Source organism: Panthera tigris, chromosome C2 (assembly GCF_018350195.1).
Source record: "Panthera tigris isolate Pti1 chromosome C2, P.tigris_Pti1_mat1.1, whole genome shotgun sequence".
NCBI classification, from domain to species: Eukaryota; Metazoa; Chordata; class Mammalia; order Carnivora; family Felidae; genus Panthera; species Panthera tigris.
The window spans coordinates 104,605,678-104,628,967 of NC_056668.1; the positions used below are offsets into that span (position 1 = coordinate 104,605,678).

The following is a 23,290-nucleotide window of genomic DNA, read 5'->3' on the forward strand; positions in this document are numbered from 1 at the left end:
GCAATATTCTTCAGTTTGACTATGGCTCTTTTATTTCTTGTTCCCATGTATCTCCTGCTGTTAACTGTTCATCTCCCATCAATTTTGTTCTCATCAGTAGTTGCCCTGGTCAGGCAGAGAAACTGTCTTGGTTTAATTAAATGCCCCTACTAATAAGAATAAGCTAAGCAGACTTGGACATGCCTAAAGTGCCGTTCTCACATTTGAGCAGGTGGTGACAAGCCTTGAGCTTACACCGAACTCCGGATTTCATTTCTGCTTGATTTGAAGATGCAGGAGACTATTCTTTTCAAAAATTTCTCTGAATCCTGAGGTCGTAAAGAATGAAAATAATTTATGCCAAGATAATTATTATTGATTCTTGCTACATGGAACTCTGTCATGATGCCTTCAGATACATTTTGCACCCAACAATTTTGCTTTGAGTATATTTGTAATCCAAATATTGTACTGTGGATCTGGCAAGGTGTTCAACTAAATAAGGCTTATTACAACTAAAGGTTAGGTGTTGAAACATTCCAAGTTGTTTGCAGGTTGAGGGATAACGCAGGCACCTTTAATTCATCTTTACCAATTTCAGTCTGATAAGAGGAAGACAAACAAGGAGGAAGAAGAGAAATAGTAGAGTGTGAGCTGATAACCTGTAAGGTTACAAGATACCTTCCACACGTGAACAGGAAACCAAAGGACCAGGCCACAGCATTGTCATTATCAGATGAGCATGACTCTCTCTATATCTTTGTAGCATGAAAATGAGTCTAATTCCACATCTGTTTGGTGGAAATTGGGTGAACCAGTGAATGGTGATGAACCAGTGAACCAGCTCATGAGCAGCAGGGAGTGGAGAAGCATCAGTCCTGCTAGTGAGGTTTCTGAGAGGAGCCTTGGAGCACAGTTGAGTCAATTCACTTGTTTGGACTGAAGTTTTTCTAAATTAGAGAAAAAACTAATTGTAGGATATTTTATAAGTGACTGAATTTTTCTATTAGTTGCTATTTATTTCACATATGTCATAAAATTTAAAAATTAAAAAGACTGATCCACAATCTCCCCCCCCCCCCACACACACACACCAGAAAGCATCAACTATTTTTCCTTGCCCATATTTTCTGCCAGTCCTTACCACATGCATGGTTGCCAGATCAGTGTGCCAGATGATGTCCTGGCCACTGTTCACGCTTGCTCATTTAATCCCGACAATGACTCTGAGAGCATCAGCCCCATGGAACAGGGGAGACTGAGATTTACGAAAGTTCAGCAATTTGCCTTAGGTTGTGTGGCAACTTGAAAGATCCTAGAATTGAGTTCTGGTCACTCTGTAATATGGCCTGCTGTGTTATGTGATCAAGTCGTGGGGTGGGCTATCCTGCTCTATTTTTCCATCTCATGTTAAATGAACTTATCTTTTTTATTGGTTGCACAAAATTCATTTTAAGAAATATATCATAACTTTAACTGTTGCACTATTCTTGTATATTTATGTATGTCTTATTTCTCTGTTTGTGTACCCATCACTGCAATGAACATTTCCTTGCCTAATGCTTTTTCTCCTTCCTCCTTTTGAATTAGTTTCTAAGGATAAATTCCCAGGACTGGTATTATTTTGTCAAGGGATATAAACATAAAATATTTAATTATTTTAAATACATTTACATACCTTATAGAGATTTTAGAGAACTTTTAATGAAGGGCTAAGAATTACTATATTACATTATTCAATATTCCTTATGAGTTTTTGCTACATGCTGGGCACCGAGCTAAACATTAGAGATACAAAAACACCAGAAGATCAGACTCCTGTCTTCCTGGACTTAAGTCTATACTAAGGTAGAAAATTACATATTTATTTTAATGATGACAAAATTCTAACCAGATTCTTCTATGTTATTAGAAATAAAGAAGGCTCAAATAGTCACACATTTGTGTATTTTACAATAAAGATAGCATTTTTAGGTGCCTAGTACAATTCCAGACCCCACACTGAAATGGCATGTTATTGGGCAATTTACTTAATCTTTCAGCTTCTTCATGGACATAATGTGCTATAGGATTAACAAAGATAATACCTCTGAGCACTTAGAATGGTGCACAACACTTACTAAGCACTCAATTAACCATTAGTTAAGGAGTATGGAGTAGCCCTGAGGATACAGCTTGGTGCAGGATCACATTTGTAAGATAACCATCTTCTACCTGACCCCAGAAGGTATTTGGGCCAGATGTGGGAATGAAGAAGGTGCCTAGCTGGATTAATCCAGGAATCAGAATCAGCAGGGCAGGGGCAGGCAAGAGAGGAGGCTGCTGCAAGAGAGGATGAAGTGATGGGTACGAGAGAGGAAGTCAAGAGCTGACTTCAAGTCTTGAAGAAAGGGGATGAATCAAGGAACCAGAGATTTAAATGGAGCTCAAAGAGCAACAGCCATGGAGGGATAGGGATAGGTAAGAGGCACAGTGGAACTGGGGAGGGAGATGGGCTATTTGCAGAAACTGTGAGTCAGAGGCAGGGATTTCTGAGGTTAACTCTTCTGGGTAGTAACAAGTAACTCTTCTGGTTTGGGTCCAGTCCAGTTTATTCAGAGCCAAGTCCTCTTTGAAAGCTGGGCACTTATAAGATATGTAGCTATAAATGAGATAAGAAACTATAGATAAGATACAAGATTAGTTTCCAGCAGTTGGGGGGCGGAGTTGGCAATTCAGGCTATTTCTGAAGGAATTACAAAAAACGGAAACAAATCCAAACGTTTAAGTAATTAGAAATGTCAGTGAAATAAGTCAATACTTCCCCCCAAAAAACACCACTTTTTGCTTTTTTAAGGAAAACAACATGCACTTGGATGTGTTAGCATGTGTACGCTTGTGTAAAAAATGAATCTTGTTGCTTCATAGCCTCACGGCAGCTAAAGAAAAATAAAAAAATAAAAACATATGAGAACTAGTTAGACAATGGGAAGAAGATATAAGCATGAAGATTTCATTCTAGTTACATTTATGAAAGGAAAACACTGGAAACTTGAACATCAACAAAGTTAAAGTTAATTTTTTAAAAAAGTTAAGATTAATTAAAATTAAGGTTAAGGGAACTGTGGAATATATCCAGGACAGAATATTGTCTGGTTGTTACAATGATGGTTATAAAGACTATAGAACAACATGGGAAATACTTGTGATCATAAATTAAGGAAAATCAAATGCAGGATTCAGCTATACAGGCACACCATGATTCTAAGTGTATAAGAAACAAACAAGACAAAGACTAACGTTATAGTGGGTTTCATGATTTCTCTTTTTTCTATTTTTCAGAATTTTTTGTATGACTATTTTAAAATTAAGAATTATCAACATTCTATTTCAACTCCTTCTTACTCTTCAGGAATCCTCTTGTTGGACACCTGCGGACTTCTTAAAATAGCTCAAGAAAGGAGCTTGCAAATCTTCACTCCCTTCTCCCAGCCTCAATCCCACCTCCTCATCTAGTAGGTGACCTTGCCTTTGACCACAGAGGCTAAATCTCTCCAGGGAAAGCCACTTTCTTTCTGTCTTCCCCTCTCTCTCTCCCTTTACATTTAATTGTCTGCAATATCAGACAAAGGGCTCTGTCCTCTTTCCTAGGCTAACTCTGCCGTGTCTCTGGAGAGAGAACACTTAGCCTGTTCTTTACTCCAGACCATGGCTTGTGTGATTTCCTCTCTTTAATGATGCTTTCCTCCCTTATTCCTGCTCACTTTTTAGAGTCAAGGTATAGCCATTCACTCCTCTGTGATGCTTTCCCCAGTGCTCCTGGCTCTATTAATCTCTCCCCTTGGAGAGCTTTTCCATACAGTATTTAATGATAGTATGTGGTCTCAAACCAAACTTCCTGGCTTTAAATTTTGACTCCTCCACTAACTGGGTTATTTCCCCTTGCTGTGTCTCAGCAAGGTCTTATCTTTAAAGTGGAGATAATGATAGAATTTACCTTACAAACACTTGATAAATGCAAGCTTTCATTGTTTGTGTCCCTTGATTACTTGGCCGTTCAACTTGTTTTCCTAGACACATGGAAGTTTTTGGAGACGATTTTAATCTTGTTTTGTCTCCTCCTTGTATGGTGATCAATTGTCTATGTTTGCCTGGGACTTGGGGGTTTCCCAAGACATGAGATGTTTAGTGCTAAAACTGGGAAAAATCCCAAATAAACTGGGACAGTTGGTCATTCTGCCTTGATGCCTCAGAAAATGTTTTACATGTAGTAAGTGGTTAAGGATTTCTTATTGAATGGGTCTGTATGTAAAATATAAGCAAAATGATGATAAGCACACACAAATATTTCCATATAAATATAAATCTATAAATCTGCATTCACAGTGGGACAATTTCTAAAATGGTGAGGTCTCTTCTCCTGTGTTATGACAACTGATATATTTAAACAAATCCTTTTTTGGACAGATAACATATCCTGAGATTAAGAGTAGCTTTTCCTTTTTTTTATTCTACAACACTATTAGCTGTCTGTAATGATTACATCATCATTTGGGGAGAAGTAAACTTTTTAAAACTCTTGTCCAAATTCTAAATCTGTACAAACTGCCACATTTCCTTCCACACTTAGAAAATGACTAGATTATAATTAATTCTTTCTGTCCTTTAAATTAGTTCTGCAAGTTAAAACCAAGTACCTTTCTAATTGCCTGGAGTTGAGGATTCCTGATCTCAGAAAAATCCTGGCCAATGGAACGTTGGGTTGAAGCACCTTGTCATCTCAACATCACAAGTTTAACTCTCCTCACTACCCCTAGCAACCAATATGCAAGCATAGCAACAGCAGCTGGTGCACCGGAACAGCAGTGTTTAAAATAAACACTTTGCCAGTTGGCATTTGCAAGTGATCTTTTTCTTTCCATCATTTAAAATATAAGTGTGAACATATCGTAAGAAAAAGTAAAACAAATGAAAAGGAAAACTGCCTGGAAAGGTATGTAGGAGAACAAAAATCCTGAGAAAATGCTACCTGCCAAAAGGGATTTATGGTTTGACCTTTACCACCACTAGAAATTCCATTATCAGATATACTGGAGGTTTTTTTCCCAAGGCGTTCCCAAAATTTAGAATTCCTGAAAAAAGTCATTCCCATATAATTCTATTGTTCAAGCATCTGGAGAATGCCTACCATGTACTGGGAGACACAGGTATGTAGAGATGGAAGAAAAAAAGTCATAAGATATTTATACAAATAATTACAAAATATAAGGCATATAGAGCAGATTCTTGAGCCAGAGTGACTAGGTTTGAACTAGGGCTTAGCCATTTAGTAGCGGGGGACTTCATAAGTCACTCATCCTGTGTTTCATTTCCTTATCTGTGAAAGGAGGGATAACAGTAGAACCAACTTCTGTAGAAGGATGTGAGGCTTAAATGAGTTAATTTATATAAAATGTTTAGAATAGGGCCTGACACATAGCAGGTGCTATAAATGCATGTACTATTATGAATTTTAAGACTGAATGTGACATGGACACAGTTTAAGAAGACATGCAATTGGCAGAGAGCAGGCGAGGGGAGCACCTGGTTGGCTCAGTCGGTTAAGCGTCCGACTTTGGCTCAGGTTATGATTTCATGGTCCATGAGTTCGAGCCCAGCATCGGGCTCTGTGCTGACAGCTCAGAGCCTGGAGCCTACTTAGGATTCTGTGTTTCTTTCTTTCTCTCTCTCTCTCTCTCTCTCTCTCTCTCTCTCTCTCTCTCTCTTTCTCTCAGAAATACATAAAAACATTTTTTTAAAAATTAAAAAAAAAGATGACATGCAATGGATATTTAAGAAAGAGAATATCTCAGGAGAGCAGGACAAACTTTAAAGAGGAGGTGAATTGGTTTTATTTAAAATTATTTTAATGTTTATTTTTTCTTTTTGAGAGAGAGAGAGAGAGAAACAGAGTGCAAGAGCGGGGAAGGGCAGAGACAGAGGGAGATGCAGAATCCAAAGCAGACTCCAGGCTCCAAGCTGTCAGCACAGAGCCTGATGCAGGGCTAGAACTCATGAACCGTGAAATCATGACCTGACCCAAGTCGGATGCTTAACCGACAGAGCCATCCAGGCACCTCAAATTGGGTTTTAAAGTAGTGTGATAAGGATGATAAGAGAAATATAAGCAAAGTACAGAAGCGACCAAACAGAGGAGGAGATGAAGTTTTACAACTTGAGGAGGAAGAGGGCCGAGGGGGCACAAGGGGACAAGAAGGGGACCTTGAGGGAATCATCTGACAAGATGTCTCCTCACTGGCTCTCTCAGGGTAAGTACTACTCTGAGAGCTAACGATGAGAGCAAGCCATTGCAGCCACAAAAGCTTGGAATTTTTATGTAACTCCATGTGTTTGAAAAATTAAGAATTCAGTTTTGGCCAAATGTCAATTTCATGGAGTTGAGGGTTGGGTGAAAGAATACAGGAGAGGAGCAGAAGAGGAAGCTGAAGAGAGGGGCCAAGGGAGGCCAGGAAAGACCAGGAAGTCCACCAACATCACACCATGGAACTAGGCTTTATATTATATAGGCCAGCATTTCTCAAAGTGTCTATCTTCTCAGAGTCTTTACAATCGACTATGGTGTTGGTTAAAAATGCAGATTTCTTGGGGCGCCTGGGTGGCTCAGTCAGTTAAGCATCTGACTTTGGCTCAGGTCATGATCTCACGGTTCATGAGTTCTAGCCCCGCATCAGGCTGACAGCTTGGAGCCTGGAGCCTGCTTCGGATTCTGTGTCTGCCTCTCTCTCTGCCCCTCCCGTGCTCATGCTCTGTCTCTCTCAAAAATAAATAAACACTAAAAAAAATTGTTTAAAAAAATGCAGATTTCTTGGGGCACCTAGGTGGCTCAGTCAGTTGAGCATCCAACTACAGCTCAGGTCATGATCTCACAGTTCGTGAGTCTGAGCCTCGCATTGGACTTGCTGCTGGCAGGGCAGAGCCTCTGCCCCCATCTGTCTTTCCCCTCCCCTGCTTGCACTCTCTCTCTCTCAAAAAGAAATAACACATTTTTAAAAATGCAGATTTCTTAGAAGAGGGGAAGGATATTAAGCGAAAGGGCTGCAGAAAAATGAGGCATGAAGGTGGCTCAGGGAAGAAGAAAATAGTCCCATAGTCATCTTCTGAAGCTCCTGCTTTCAACCCTCACCTTTGCAAGATCTTCCTTCACTGCAAGGCACAAGGGGATTGGGTAGTTAGATCAGACAATTATACCTCTCCTATCCTCTCCCATGGGTTTGCAATTATCACCCGAACCCCTGAATGTAAGTTTAAACGTTCTCTGAGGTTGAACGTATGGGAGCTCACGCCCCCAAAAGGGTAGCCAAGGCCACTTCAGGGAAGAAACTATCCTCTGGTAATTTGTGGGCATCGGAAACACATGGTGTAGATCAGGAGTGGCCTGCAGACAATTAGGGATCACGGTGAGGAACCCTCATTCTATGGTGGGACCCACTCAGCCAGAAAAAGATGACACTACACAGATCACACTACGCTGTATGAAAAACTAATACAATGGCAATAGGAACCTTAACAAAGATGTCAAGGATCTCAGCTGCAGAGCCAGGAAAATGGAAAACACACATTTTTATTAAGCTCTGACAACCAATCTAAAGAACCTCCTCATGGTGTGGGAAATGCCTATGTGAGGCCATCACCATAGTTTGATGGATGTCTCTTCAAACTTTACTCATTTGCTTTAATTTTTTATTGTATTCGAAGAGCCATGTGTACCCTTTTCTTAATTTGGGCTAACAGAGGCTGGGTCTGTTATGAATTCTATTACTCAAAGCAGCATCTGTACAAACTCCCTATTCATGTTCACGTGGGTAAAAAGAAAAACAGGCCCTACTGAAGCTCAGACTATCAGAGATAAAGGAGATAGATCATTCAGGAATGACCAAGACATAAAAGGTGTGTGCTTCTGTGCAAGTAATGGGACAGTTTTGAGAGAGCAAAGTACACACACACACACACACACACACACACACACAAAGCAGCCAAATAATCTTGTATGTAAAATCAATGAAAAATTCACTAAACTGTGTGTTTTTATAATTAGTGATTTAATGCTGTCTCTGTTAGAAGGCTTGAAAAATTTCTGAGTCATAAATATTTTAGAGTTTGTATCATGGAAAAGTAGATCCTAGAACTTTCAACAAGACAGTGGTAAGGACACTCATGGCACTGAATGTACAGGGAAAAAAGGGAGAGAAAAAAGAGGAAATTTAGATTTCACCAATGCCTGCCATATTCCATACACTGTCCTGAAATCTTTTCACATGCATCACTTCACTTAATTCTTACAACAATCCCATAAAAGCAAAAAAAAAAAAAAAATTATCCCATATAGTGGTATTTCAAAGCCTCTACAAACCAATATTTCTGATATCTAGTATGCGAAAACAGTATGAAGGTAATGATAATCATAACATCAATTATGACTGCAAGACATTTTTATATTTCATTTAAGTTTTTCCTCACAGAAATCTTATGACAAGGTAGGACAGGAACTATTACCTCTGCTTTTATAAATATAATAAATAAAGCTGAGATGATACTTAACCAATGAAACCTACTTGAATATAAATACCAAATACTGAGATTTCCAGGCCCATATTCTTTTTCCCAGAGTCAATTCTCAATTCCAAAAACCACCACCTCGGGTGCCTGGGTGGTTCAGTCAGTTAAGCATCCAACTTCAGCTCAGGTCATGATCTCAGAGGTCGTGAGTTCAAGCCCCACATCGGGCTCTGTGCTGACAGCTCAGAGCCTGGAGCCTGCTGTGGATTCTGTGTCTCCCTCTCTCTCTGCCCTTCTCCAACTTGTGCTCTCTCTCTCTCTCTCTGTCTCTCTGTCTCTCTGTCTCTCAAAAATATACATTAAAAAAAAAACAACAACACCATCTCACAGACATTGATGTGTCTTCCTGCTCCTCTGACTGTTCGGAAGGCATTCCATGGACATCAAAAGCTGTTGCCCCCATCTTAGTACACAAGTATTAACATTCATGATATAAAACAATACAGAAAGAATATATATGCTATTTAAGTGGGTGTTTAAGATAAATTAATTAAGTAGGAAAAAAACAAATTACAAGAAGATACGTGTGATCCTTTTAGGTATTTTTAAGGCTGCATACTTTTTATAGAGATACTGATATACGCATATGCATGTACATATACAAACATGTAAATGTAGCACATTACACAAAAAAGCTAACAGCAATTACTCTCAGGGGATTGGGGAGCGCACCATGTGGTAATCAAAGGGGTTATGCCATGGTGTTTGAGTACTCAGCCTCTAGAACCACACCATGTGGTTTTGAATCCCAGCTCAGTCCCATGTGACTACAGACAAGTTACTCAGCCTTCTACACCTCAGTGTCTTCATCTGTAGAATGAAGATGATAATAGGGCTGATATAAGGACTAAATGATTTAAATAACATATAAAGCACCTAGTGTCTGGCACATAAAGAAAGCTTTCAATAAATGTAAAGTTTTTATAAGGAGAATACATTTCTTGTAAACTTTTTAAAAATTTAAGTAGGGGGCGCCTGTGTGGCTCGGTCAGTTAAGCATCTGACTCTTGGTTTTGTCTCAGGTCATAATCTCATGGTTCCTGAATTTGAGCCCTGTGTCAGGGTCTACACTAACAGTGTGGAGCCTGCTTGGGATTCTCTCTCTTTCCCCCTCTCTCTGTCCCTCCCCTGCTCGTGTTCTCTAAATTAATTAATTAATTAATTAAACTTTAAAAAAAGTTTTAAAAATTTAAGTAGAATTTGAAATAGTAACAGAAGAGAAGATAGGTGATTTAGTTTCCTAAGGTGTCCACAACAAAGTACCAGAGTGAGTGGCTTACACAATGGAAATTTATTGAGTCCCCATTCTGGAGGCTAGAAGTCTGAGGTCAAAGTATCAGGAGGGTGGGTTATTTCTGAGGATATCAGGGAGGATCTATTTCATGCCTCTTTCCCTGCTGCTGGTGGTTTGCTGGCAGCCAATAGCATTTCTTTGGTGGTTAGTAGGAACACCCTGATCTCTGCCGTCATCTTCACATGGAGTTCTCCCTGTTGTGTTTGTCTCTGAGTCCAAATTTCCCCTTTTTATAAGGACATCAGTCATATTGGATTAAGTTCACCCTAATAACTTCATATTAACTTGATCTTCTGCAAAGAACCTATCTCTAAAGAATTTCACATTCACAGGTACTGGGGTTAGGACTTCAACATCTTTTGTGTGGACACAATTCAGCCTGTAACAATGGGAGATGACCAAATTACAAGTTTTAAAAACAAGTAATCCAGGTTTTTCCTAGGGTACTGGCCAAGTAGATTTTTTTTAATAAAAAAAAAAAAAAAGAAACACCTAAGTTTTGGTGATTGGACACAATGCAGAGAGAGGTAGAGACACTGGAGGTTTCTGGCTAAAGCATCTGGCAGATGCTGGTGGTGACATTTACTGAAATGCAATGAGTGTCAGAGAAGATGAGCTGAGGGTAAATATAAAAAAGTCTTCAAAATTAACTTTAACAAAATGCCCATTTAGCTTAATTCCAAAAAAGAGGCGGATAGGCCAATCAGGCTTATTTTAAAAGACTGAAGTTTAATTTTTAGATTTTATTTCCTATGCTTTTAGTCTCCATCACCACTTCTGGTGCTTGCCTTTCAACATTGTGGTCTTTTCCAAACACTTCCATGTTGTTCTCCATTAAGGTTTCTGCAATTCCTTGGCTTTGAGTGTCAGGTGTTCAAGTGGCTTCAGGTGCAGACCTGGTCCACAGGATTAGGACTGGTGTATTCCACAAGCAATGAGAGAGCACCCATTTCTTTCACTGTTCTATCTATATGTAACATAAAGGGCCCATAATAAATGTTTTCAGCATAAGTGACTGGAGTAGTAAAGAAAAGCTATGGGAGTAGAAATGGGGAGAAGTCTTGGCAATTAAAGTTTTTATTAATCTCTGAAGTGTGTGCTGAGTTGTATGTAGTAGTATCATTAAGACACTGGGGAGTCCCTGGGTGACACATATGATTTAATGCAAGAAATCTTGCAATAAGTATTAACATCTTTAGGTCTATGTGGGTGACTTGTGATAAAAGTTGCCTATGGCAAAAACAAGAGAAAACGAATTCTAGGAAATAATTTGGGAAACAGGATGGTGAGCATAGGCAGAAATCTTTTAGACTGTAGAAAAGTAAATTGGGGAAAAAAAAGACTCCAGATTTTCCAGTCATTGAGGAGCTATCAGTAGCATTATTTTGTTTTTTTTTTAATATATGAAATTTATTGTCAAATTGGTTTCCATACAACACCCAGTGCTCATCCCAAAAGAGTAGCACTATTTTGAATCAGTTAGGTGAAATGTAGAACCCTCTCTTCTGTGTTTATTCAACCTTTCAAGAAATATCTGCGAGAAGTCTGCCATGTCCATGTGCCAGGCAGTCTTTGGTGCTGGGGATACATTAATGAACAAAGCAGAAAAAAGTCCCTGCCTTCATGGAGCGTAGGCTCTAGTAAGCAGATGACAGGCACTAAACAAGGAAACAAATGTACCGTAATGCATCAGATGGAGATGAATGAAGAAGGGAATAGAGGAATTCCCCATTGTAGGGAATAGAGCTTGGTGGACAGGGATGGGTTGTTAATTTATAGAGTCATCAGAAAAGTCTTTCTTACCATAAGGTTTCATGATATGAATAAGTTGATTGGAAATAGCCATCACCACACTTTTCAAATTTACAGTTTGTGGCCTGTGGAATGTGGAAGCAAACTTACAAAAGAAAGATGGGTTTTCTTTGATGGTAGTGTGCAAATTTTTCTTTTCACTGTTAATATTTTATAGTCATCATTGTTTAGGCAGTGAGTGCAGCATGATGGGAGCACCATGCTTTTGCTTTCTAACAGCCCTGAGTTCAGATTCTGATTTTAGGCTTTACTGACTGTGAGGGGCTGAGCAAGTGACTGAATCTCCCTTACAAGTAAGAATGGTAATAAAAAAGAATGAACTCTTGCTATTTACAGCAACATGGACAGAGCTAGAGAGTATAATGCTAAGCAAAATCAGTTAAAGAAAAACAAATGCCATATGATTTCACTCATATGTGGAATTTAAGAAACAAAACAAACCAGCAAAGAGAAAAACAGAGAGAGAAAGAGACAAACCAAGAGACAGACTCTTAATTACAGAGATTACCAGAGGGGAGAGGGTGGGGGACGGGTTAAATAGGGGATGGGGATTAAGGAATGCACTTGTGATAAGCACCGGGTAGTGTATGGAATCATTGGTGAAACACTATACTGTACACCTGAAACAATATAACATTGTATGTTAACTAACTGGAATGAAAATAAAAACGTTAAAAAAAGTGAGAATGATAATGCCCGACTTGGAGCACCAAGAGCAGTCCCTCCCTCCACCCCCTACTGGCTCCTGTGTCAGGAAAGACATTATTTATTATTGGAAATTGAGGTTTGAGACAATGAAACATAACTGTGCAACCCAGTATGAAAAGCGAACATTGATAATCCCTGAAGTTTCTATCCTTTTCACATTTAAACCTCATTTTTAGTGTTTTTCCCCTACCACTGACATGTATGAGAACAATATTAATGATATATTAAGAAAGATTACATACTAGTTATTTCAATTCAAAAAATTTTATGGGAGGGGTACCTGGGTGGCTCAGTGGGTTAAGCAGCTAACCCTCGATCTCAGCTCAGATCTTGATCTCAGGGTCTTGAGCTGAAGCCCCACATTAGGCTCTGCATTGGGTGTGAAAACCTACTTCAAAAAAAAGGGATATCTTTTGGTATAAATATCTTGAGAAAAATACAAAGGTCAAAGCCAACGACATCTGCCACCTAGAATGAAAAACATAAGCATGTACAGTTCTAACACGGCAGTGGCAACATGGCAAATAGAGATCTATAAAGTAAGTGCCACACGGGTAGGGGGTATTAAAGTGCTATTTCTTAGAGGATGAGAGGTTAGAACTAAAACTGAAAGTGGACCTTGCCTGATGAAAGGACGTATTCTCCAGGTGCACACTTCAGGCACATTGGGAAAGGATCCCTGCCGGAGGCAAAAGTAAAAAAAAAGAAAGGAAGGGGGAAGGAGAGTACAGGGTACTGAAGATTTTATTTTTAAATAGGCAAATCTTCTTAGTTATTCTGAAACCAGAAATGAAATTGAATGAGAAGAACAATTTGGGGACAGCTGTAAACTTCCTTATTGGATGCTTCTTTTATGTAGGGTATGACATCTATCTTGAGTCATATAGGGTAATAGAAATATGCTACAGGATACATGCCATTTCTATCTACAAAGCCTGAAACTGGGTCAGCTGGCAAAAAGACATCCTGATAAAATAAGATAACCAGGAGAAAACTACCTTTCTCCCTCCATGAATGGTCTGCTTCTGATCCATTCTAAGATGCTTAGAAAAATTATTTCTACTTCTTATGAACAAGCAGCACAAAGGCATAAAGTACCTATGGAGACTGGGCAGTTCAAGTTGCTAAACAGAAATTTGTTGCCACTCTAGATTTTTGACAGTAGTTTAAGACTCTAAAATCTACTTCAGGTTTCTCTGGGTAAAGACAAAAACTTGCTCTTCTCATTCTTTTTTCTTTTTTTCTCTAAAAGCCCAACCTTGATTCTATATAAAGACTTCAAAATGTTTTGAAGGTGGAAATTTCAGTAGCAGAAAAAATAACTGTCAATACTTTTTGGCAGGATTTGAATAATTTTTCAGCTTTCTGCAGCATATGCAGACAATAACCAAATAAAATTATAAATCATGGTGTGCCACTTGAGAGTTTTGTTGAAAGAAAAAATGTCATCTCAAATCTCAACCAAAAGGTGGGCTATAAATAAATATAGATTATCAAGTTATAATTTTCAAAGTTATTTCAACACACAAAGGAGGATATTTTAAAGCATCTCATTAGCAGTTCCAGCTTATGAGAGTCCATTGAAAATCCCAAATCAAATTGGTAAGATCAGTATTTGTCATTTACTGTTGATGGAGAGATGGGACTACATAGTCATTCTGCTAGTAGTAAGATAAAACTAAACCATATTTATCATATTCTGCTAAAACAAATGTTTGGGAGCATGCTACTTGCCCTAGTACATGAAGCCACCCTAATAGGCTAATATACTAATAAGCAACTAAATCAACCTCCTCATTGTATAAATGTGGAAACTGAGTCCAAGAGTCGTTAAATAACTTGTCCACATTGTTCAGCACCATGTGATCCATTCAAGATGTATGATCACAATGCCCCAGAGACATGGTACCCACAGAGTACTGCCTTTGGAGTTAGGATGGACCCATGATCACTGCCTTGTAGTTTCTGACCTTGTATCTAACTCTAATATTTGTGCCCTATGGTTCTTGGAAATCCTCTGTGTTACTTTAATTTTCCCCTAAAGAAAATAATTATCTGAAAGAAGTTTCCTATTTCCCTCTCACCTCCCTCCCTCCCACAGAGTGAGAGAGAGAGTATTATTTTCCATTCAATAACTATTAAGTCAAATTGTCTAAATGATATCCTGAGAATAATAGGCTTTCACGAAAGCTCAGCAGCTAATTTGATATCCAGGACAACAAACAGAGAAAAGGAGGTATGGAGGGAGAAAAGACACATGCCTCCTACTTGTCTGAGATATCTTTTGAATTAAACACCTGCTCTTTGCCTTATTTATAATTCTTCCAGACACACTACCTCTTGGTATTGTCAACAAGGACCTCTAAGAATTGCAGTGTAGTTTCAGACCATAGATTGGAACAGGTGAAAGCCAGAGCAAAAAATAACATTATGACTTATAGATCAGGGTAAGGAGTTTGCATTTTATTTAATGTACAAATGGATGCTACTGATGTAAAGAGATGGTGTGATACAATTTAGGTTTTAATAAATTTAGATTTTTGTACTGGCTGCTTTGTGGGGATTGGTGAGAGCAGGAGAAAGACTCAACATTGGAAGCTATGGTGATGAAAGATGATGGCAGTTTAGGCCAAGGTGTCGGCAGCAGTGATGAAAAATTAAGAGACATTTTTGTTTTTGCTTTTGTTTGCTTTTTGGGATTTTCTTTGACATTTTAACACTTTTATTTTTTACAGTTTAATTTTTTAATGTTTATTTTTGAGAGAGAAGGAGATAGAGAGAGTGAGCATGCAAGTGGTATAGGGGCAGAGAGAGGGGGAGAGAGAGAATCCCAAGCAGGCTTTGCATTGCCAGTGCAGAGCCCAATGTGGGGCTCCATCTTACGAACGATGCGATCATGAACTGAGCCAAAATCAAGAGTCGGACGCTTAATGGACTGAGACATCCAGATGTCCCTTATTTTAAATTTTTTTTATGTTTCAAGTTTTTATTTAAATTCTAGTTAACATATAGTATAATATTAATTTCAGGAGTAGAATTTTGTGATTCATCACTTACATATAACACCCAGTGCTCATCACAAGTGCCCTCCTTAATAATCATCACCCATTTAGTCCATTCCCCTGCCCACCTCCCCCCCAACAACCTTCAGTGTGTTCTCTATAGTTAAAAGCCTCTTATGGCGTGCCTCCCTCTCTTTTTCTTTCTCATATGCTCATCTCTTTTGTTTCTTAAATTCCACATATCTGACTTTTTTCACTTAGCATAATACACTCTAACTCCATCCATGTCATTGCAAATGGCAAGATACCATTCTTTTTGATGGCTGAGTAATATTCCATTGTATACCCCGTGATCCAGCAATTGTACTAATAGGTATTTTCCCAAAGAATACAAAAATTCTAATTCAGAGGGCTACATGCACCTTGATGTTTATAGCAGTATTATCAACAATCGCCAAATTATAGAAAAAGCCCAAATTCCATTGACTGATAAATAGGTGAAGAGACATTTTTGAAGGTAGACTCAAAACCTGGTAGATTACATGTAGACAAAAAGACAAGGTGGCGGTAAGGAAAGGAAGGAATCAAGGATGACTTCCAGTGTTCTCTCCTGACCATCTCAGTGACAATTTATTGACAGAGGAAGCCTGAGGGAGAAACAGGCTATTGACAGGATTACAGAAAGATAGTATGGTCTGTGTATGTGTGAGGGGTAGGGTTCAACAATGCTCCAGCTACCAAGCAGAAACACCCTTCCCACAGAGATACCATTCCCTTTTTTCCTTGATAGTTCACAAGCTTTGCTTGTGAGGTGAAGCAAGTGTCAGCCTTCAACGTTGTCCACCCTCACTGATTCTATTGTTAATGCAGGTTCCTCTAAGATTTCAGCAAAAAGCTGTCTATCAATGGGGGTTTTCAATGTTGATGTGCATTTTCATATTTTACTGGTACTTCATAGGTATTTTAATGTAAAAATAGAAGCAATTACATGAGAGGATACTAGTGAGGCATCATTTTAAACTGAAAGTATGTTAGACTAGAATTCATGCACAAAAGCTAAAAAAGATGTTCTCTGTTATTCAAGTAAATAAAGAATCTTTTTGCCTATTTCAAAAAATTAGTATAGAATAAAAATAAAAATAAGAATGAATAAACTTCAGTATAAACAATGGTTAAAAAATTAATGAAAATATAAAATATATACTAAATCTAATTAATTAAAAGGTCTAATTGTTAAAAGGTTATAAAACTAAATGAAAATGTCAAAAGAGAACATTGTTTTAAAGTTTATTTATTTATCTTGAGTGGGGGCAGGGGCAGAGAGAGAGAGAGGGGAGAAAGAGAATCCCAAGAGTGTCCATACTGTCAGCATGGAGCCCAACGCCAGGCTGGATCTCACAAACTGCTAGATCATGGCCTGAGCCAAAATCAAGAGCTGGACCCTAACCGACTGAACCATCCAGGCACTCCAAAAGATAACTCTTGAAAGATAAGTTTTAAAGTATATATGTAAAAAAAACACAGAAACGAGGGGGCACTTGAGTGGGTTAGTTGGTTGAACATCCAACTTTGGCTCAGGTCATGATCTCAAGGTCGTGAGCTCCAACTCCATGTCAGGCTCTGTGCTGACAGCTCAGAGCCTGGAGCCTGCTTCAGATTCTGTGTCTCCTTCTCTTTTCTACCCTCCTGCCCCTGCCCCCGCTCTTTCTCTCAAAAATAAATAAATAAATAAACAAACAAACAAACAAACAAACATTCAAAAAATTAAAAACCACAGAAACGATAATCTGGGTGGTCATGGAACCCCGATTATTAATAAAGATTGAGAAGTGAGAGAGAGGATAATGAGACAGGAGAAAAACTAAAAAGAATATGAACCACTGACTATCCTGGTTTCTACTGTATTACTAATGCTAGTGCCCTAGCTCAGTGCCTAGCTCAGTCCCTAGCAAGAAGTCCTCAGTGCCTAGCAAGAAGTAGGTTCTCAATAAATATTTATTGAATGACTGAACATTCATTCAATATCGTAGAAGTGCAATTTCAGTTGTTATTTTTGAATTTAAATATATAATTACACACCAACAGAATAAAAATGGAATGTGCACATCCTAATTCATTTGATGATACATACAATAAAATATAATCCATTCATACATGAGAGAGAAAACAATGAAGTATGAGAAACACAACGCAAAAAACAAGGCAAGGGAAAATGAAACAATAATAGTTTGTAGGGCGTCTGGGTGGCTCAGTCGGTTAAGCATCCAACTCTCTTTTTTTTTTTAATTATATGAAATTTATTGTCAAATTAGTTTCCATACAACACCCAGTGCTCATCCCAAAAGATGCCCTCTTCAATGCCCATCACCTACCCTCCCCTCTCTCCCACCCCCCATCAACCCTCAGTTTGTTCTCAGTTTTTAACAGTCTCTTATGCTTTGGCTCTCTCTCCCACTCTCTTTTTTTTCTTTTTTTTTCCTTCCCCTCCCCCACGGGTTTCTGTTAAGTTTCTCAGGATCTACATAGGAGTGAAAACATATGGTATCTGCCTTTCTCTGTATGGCTTATTTCACTTAGCATCACACTCTCCAGTTCCATCCACATTGCTACAGAGGACCATATTTCATTCTTTCCCATTGCCACGTAGTACTCCATCGTGTATATAAACCACAATTTCTTTATCCATTCATCAGTTGATGGACATTTAGGCTCTTTCCATAATTTGGCTATTGTTGAGAGTGCTGCTGTAAACATTGGGGTACAAGTGCCCCTATGCATCAAGACTCCTGTATCCCTTGGGTAAATTCCTAGCAGTGCTACTGCTGGGTCATAGGGTAGGTCTATTTTTAATTTTTTGAGGAACCTCCACACTGTTTTCCAGAGCGGCTGCACCAGTTTGCATTCCCACCAACAGTGCAAGAAGGTTCCCGTTTCTCCACATCCTCTCCAGCATCTATCGTTCATTTTGGCCACTCCGACTGGCCAAATTTGTTCATTTGGAACAATGAACAATTTGTTCATTTGAAATTTGTTCATTTTGGCCACTCCGACTGGCGTGAGGTGATATGAGTGTGGTTTTGATTTGTATTTCCCTGATAAGGAGCGATAAGCATCCAACTCTTGATTTCAGCTCAGGTCATGATCTCAGTCATGAGATAGAGCCCTGCATCGGGCTCCGTGCTGAGCATGGAGCCTGCTTGGGATTTCCTGTCTCCCTCTCTCTCTGCCCCTCCCCAGCTCATGCTGTCTCTCTCTCTCAAAAATAAAAATAAACATTTTAAAAAATATTTGCTATTATGGTTATTGTAATTAATGCTTCATTAAAGAAAAAGTCTGTGTTACTATTTAAAACAAAATTCAACTACATACTGCTTATAAAATGATCAATGAAATAAAAATGACTCAGAAATATTGAGAACCAGTTTCTTACTGTTATTTATCAAAGAAACATAAAAATTAAGTAGGGATAAAGAATATAAATAATTTACTAATTATTAACTAATATAGTAACTCTTTGTAGTCTAAAAATAAAGGTTACTTTTGTAAATAATAATTGGGTCAAAGGAAAAATATATAACTAGAAAATCTTTAGAAGATAAAGAAAATGAAGATACTGTTAATTAGATTAAACTGAATTAGAAGCAAATTCAAAACCTTAATTTTGTTGTTAAAATATTAACCCATTAAAATAAATAAGTTAACTGCATTAAGCTCAAGAAATAATAAATAGAACAACAAAATGTCCCCAAAGCTAACAGGCAAAGTAAATACTATTTAAACAATGAAATGTATTATTAGAAAACACAGAATTGATTAATACAATTGCTGATTATTACAAAGAGAAAAATTAAGTTAACAAAATTAGAAATATGAAAACTAATAAAAGAACATATGTAGAGAAATTTCTAAAACAAAAATAACATTTATAATATGCTAATTACTCTCAAAGTATTCATTGATATGTCTTGGCAATTAAGCACCAGAATTAGCTTACAATGTAGAAAGCCTAAATATCCAATAACTAGGGAAGAAATGCAAATTTTATTTTAAAAAGACTATAATAAAAGACTTCATGTACTAACAGTTTTATTAAAAATTTTTTTCCAAACTTTCAAGGAACACGTAATCACCATGCTACATAAATATTAGAGGCCAAAGGAAAATCTGAGAACTTTCTCAGTTCATTTTATGAAGCTGGCATAGCCCTATTTGAAAACTTGAGAAAAATATCACAAACTACAGATGAATTTCATTTTCTTAGAAGAGTTGTGAAAACTTAACATACCAGAAAGTTGAAATAAAGAATAACTTATGAGGAAACCACCCATTAAAACAATACAGTGATGATAACATAATGCAAGAATGTTTAATTTCCAAAATATAACTCATCACATCAGTAAAGATAATAAGAAAACCTACATTGTTTGGGATGGATTATTTAGTCAATACACTATAACTACTGGAAAGGAGGCACATTTATTATTTTCTGCAGATGAAAAAATTGCATGCTTAGAAATGCTCCAAAAATCAACTAAAAACTTGTAATTGCTAATAAGAGATTTCAATAGGTGAACAGATACAAATCAACATACAAAAACTTATTCCTATATTCTAGTGATAACCATTTAGAGGTGGAAAAAGGAAAAAAGGAGCCAATTTGTAATAGGAATAATTAATAAGAAAAGGAAGAAATGTTTATAGTGAAATTTCAAATCTTTCCTGATATCTGTACCTATATCTTTACCTATCTACATATGTTATATTTCTAGATAGCAAGAACAAATTTGTAAAGATATCAGTTCTTATTATATCAGTTTAAAGATTTGGTACAATTACAATTAAAGTTGCCAAAGATGTGTCTGGAAGCTAACTACACAATTTTAAAGTTTATCTGGAATGATATGGCCAACTAAGAACATGAAGAGAAATGAAGTGGATAATTTCTCTACCAGATATTAAAATCTATGATAAAGATGTAATATGTAAGACAGTCTGATACAAGTGCTAGAACTGACAAATGTAACCAGGAAAATAGTTCAGAAAGAAATTCTAATAGGTTTTTAACATGTGATAAAGATCATGTCACATACCAGCAGAGAACAAAAGATTGGTTAGTAAATGGTGCTAAGGTAATGGGTAAACTAACTTGGAATAAAATGAAATTATTGCTTTTCTTCCTATCATATGCCAAAATTTCAAATGACAAGACAAGCATTAAAGATGAAAGCATTAAAAAAAAAACCCTAAAACTATATATAAAGGTAAAAAGAGATACTATGTAGACTTTATTTTATTGAAACAATTATTTAAAATTGTATAGATTAGGGGCGCCTGGGTGGCTCAGTCGGTTAAGCGTCCGACTTCAGCTCAGGTCACGATCTCACGGTCCGTGAGTTCGAGCCCCGCGTCGGGCTCTGGGCTGATGGCTCAGAGCCTGGAGCCTGCTTCCGATTCTGTGTCTCCCTCTCTCTCTGCCCCTCCCCCGTTCATGCTCTCTCTCTGTCTCAAAAATAAATAAACGTTAAAAAAAATTTAAAAAAAAAAAATAAAATTGTATAGATTAAAATAGTATAAGCATAAATAAGCATACAATTAAAAAATATTTTCCACAAATATGAAGGTAAAAGATTAATATACATAATATTTAAGGAGCTTATAGAAATAATTGAAAAAAACAATAAACCTCAATATAATAGGCAAAAACCATAACCAGACAATTCACAAAATAAATTTAAATGCCCACAAAACATGTGAAAATGTCAAACCACAAAAATTTTAAAAATAAATCTGAGTTATTTATAGATTTTGGATACTAGCCCTTTGTCTGATATGTCATTTGCAAATATCTTTTCCCATCCCATTGGTTGCCTTTTAGTTTTGTTGATTGTTTCCTTTGCAGTGCAGAAGCTTTTTGTGATGCATAGGGGCACTTGTACCCCAATGTTGATAGCAGTACTCTCAACAATAGCCAAATTATGGAAAGAGCCTAAATGTCCATCAACTGATGAATAGATAAAGAATTGTGGTTTATATACACAATGGAGTACTACGTGGCAATGAGAAAGAATGAAATATGGCCCTTTGTAGCAACATGGATGGAACTGGAGAGTGTTATGCTAAGTAAAATAAGTCAGACAGAGAAAGACATATACCATATGTTTTCACTCTTATGTAGATCCTGAGAAACTTAACGAAGACCATGCGAGGGGGGAAGGAAAAAAAAAGTTAGAGGGAGCCAAACCATGAGAGACTCTTAAAAACTGAGAATAAACTGAGGGTTGATGGGGGGTGGGAGGAACTAGAGGGTGGGTGATGGGCATTGAGGAGGGCACCTGTTGGGATGAGCACTGGGTGTTGTATGGAAACCAATGTGACAATAAATTTCATATAAATTAAAAAAAAGATACATATAAATTAAAAAAAAGAAATCTGATTTAAAACATGCTTTCTTTCAATCTATCATCTTTATGTTATTGGCAGAACTGATATATATTGATATATATCAAGATCCTTAGAAAATCTTATAAAAATTTTACTACTTATAGTAATCTTATAGTAATCTACTACTTATTCTACTTATAGTAATCTCTTATAAGGAAACAGAAATTTAAAAATACATAAACACACACAATATTGATGTTGTTGATATCAAGAGTGGCTTAGTTCAATTAATTATAGCTCATATATCTATGTGATTTAATATTAAACATTTATCAGACTTTGAGGAATTTTAGTGACATATAAATTAAAACATTGAGTTTAAAAGGCACAGCTCAAAATATTGGAAATATTTCTTAAGGTATACACATATATAAAATTTCTAGTGTATATGTAGAACTCTCAGGAAATTCACCAAAATATTAACAATGGTTAGTCTCTGTCTACTGGATATATTTTTAAAGTGTCTATTTTTTCTAAAATGAGCATAGATATACATTATAATTAGAAATAAATAAGCATTGCTATAAAATAAGATAGAGAATTTTATAACATAATTCAAAAACATTGTCATTGAAAATATGAAAAGCAAACAAAAAAGGTAACCTGCCTTTATTGGTAGATTTCATTTAAGTAGAAGCCTCATTTCCTGTTTTAGATAAACTAGTGGTGACTGTACTTTGTTTTAATATGCAAGTAGCACCATTCTTCCTAACAAAGTTCACATTTGTTGATCTTTATAAAAATGCGAAACATATTTACAGATTTGAAGCTGAACCTTTTAGCTCTTGCTACTGAGCAATTCCTATCAACCTCTTTTATTTGAATGTATAAATGGCATATTACTATTTTAAAAATATACATAAACATGTATTTTAGGTACATATGTAGAAGCCCATGTATTTGAAAATGATTCTTATTCAAATAAAGAAAACCATTTAGAACCTTTCTGTATGATTAAAATTCAGTCACATAAATACTTCCTGGATTCCAATAAGTTTTCCTGCCTTTCTCTTCCTTCCAAAGTCACTAACAGAAGTTCCAAAAGTATATACTTCTCCTCCCTATTTTCTAATTAGCCTACTTGGTTTAATTGGCAAAAGTGACATTTGCATAACCAATAGCTCTCTTTCAAAGACTGTGATGGGAGTGATTTTCAAAGGTCTAAAAAAGGTTCTGTGGGCCTTCAGTAGGGCCATGTGACCATTCAAATAGAAGCCATCCAGCCGTAAACAGCCTATGTGTCAGACGGGGAGCTTCCTTAACACATGTATATGTTCCATCCCTTTTCTACTGGCACAAGTCAGAGGTGCTGTTCCAAGTGTGAAACATGGGCATGAGCAGCAATTTACAGAGTGTGCATTGCTTTTTTGTGTGTCTGTTGGTGGGACATTGGAAAATGGGCCTGGCACAGTTCATCCCTCACAAATGCTTAATGCCATCCCTGGGGACAGAAATATCA

The 23,290-nt window shown here is 37.1% G+C and overlaps 1 protein-coding gene across 1 annotated transcript in view; it reads right to left on the bottom strand.

Annotated features, from left to right (window-relative positions):
- Positions 1 to 794: 794 nt before the first annotated feature.
- IQCJ (IQ motif containing J) overlaps positions 795 to 23,290 on the bottom strand; it is a 458,243-nt gene continuing 435,747 nt past the window's right edge. The window contains exon 5 of the mRNA XM_042998932.1: positions 795 to 929. Coding sequence (XP_042854866.1) covers positions 906 to 929 — 24 coding nt within the window. The 3' untranslated portion in view covers positions 795 to 905. The remainder of the gene's footprint in view (positions 930 to 23,290) is intronic.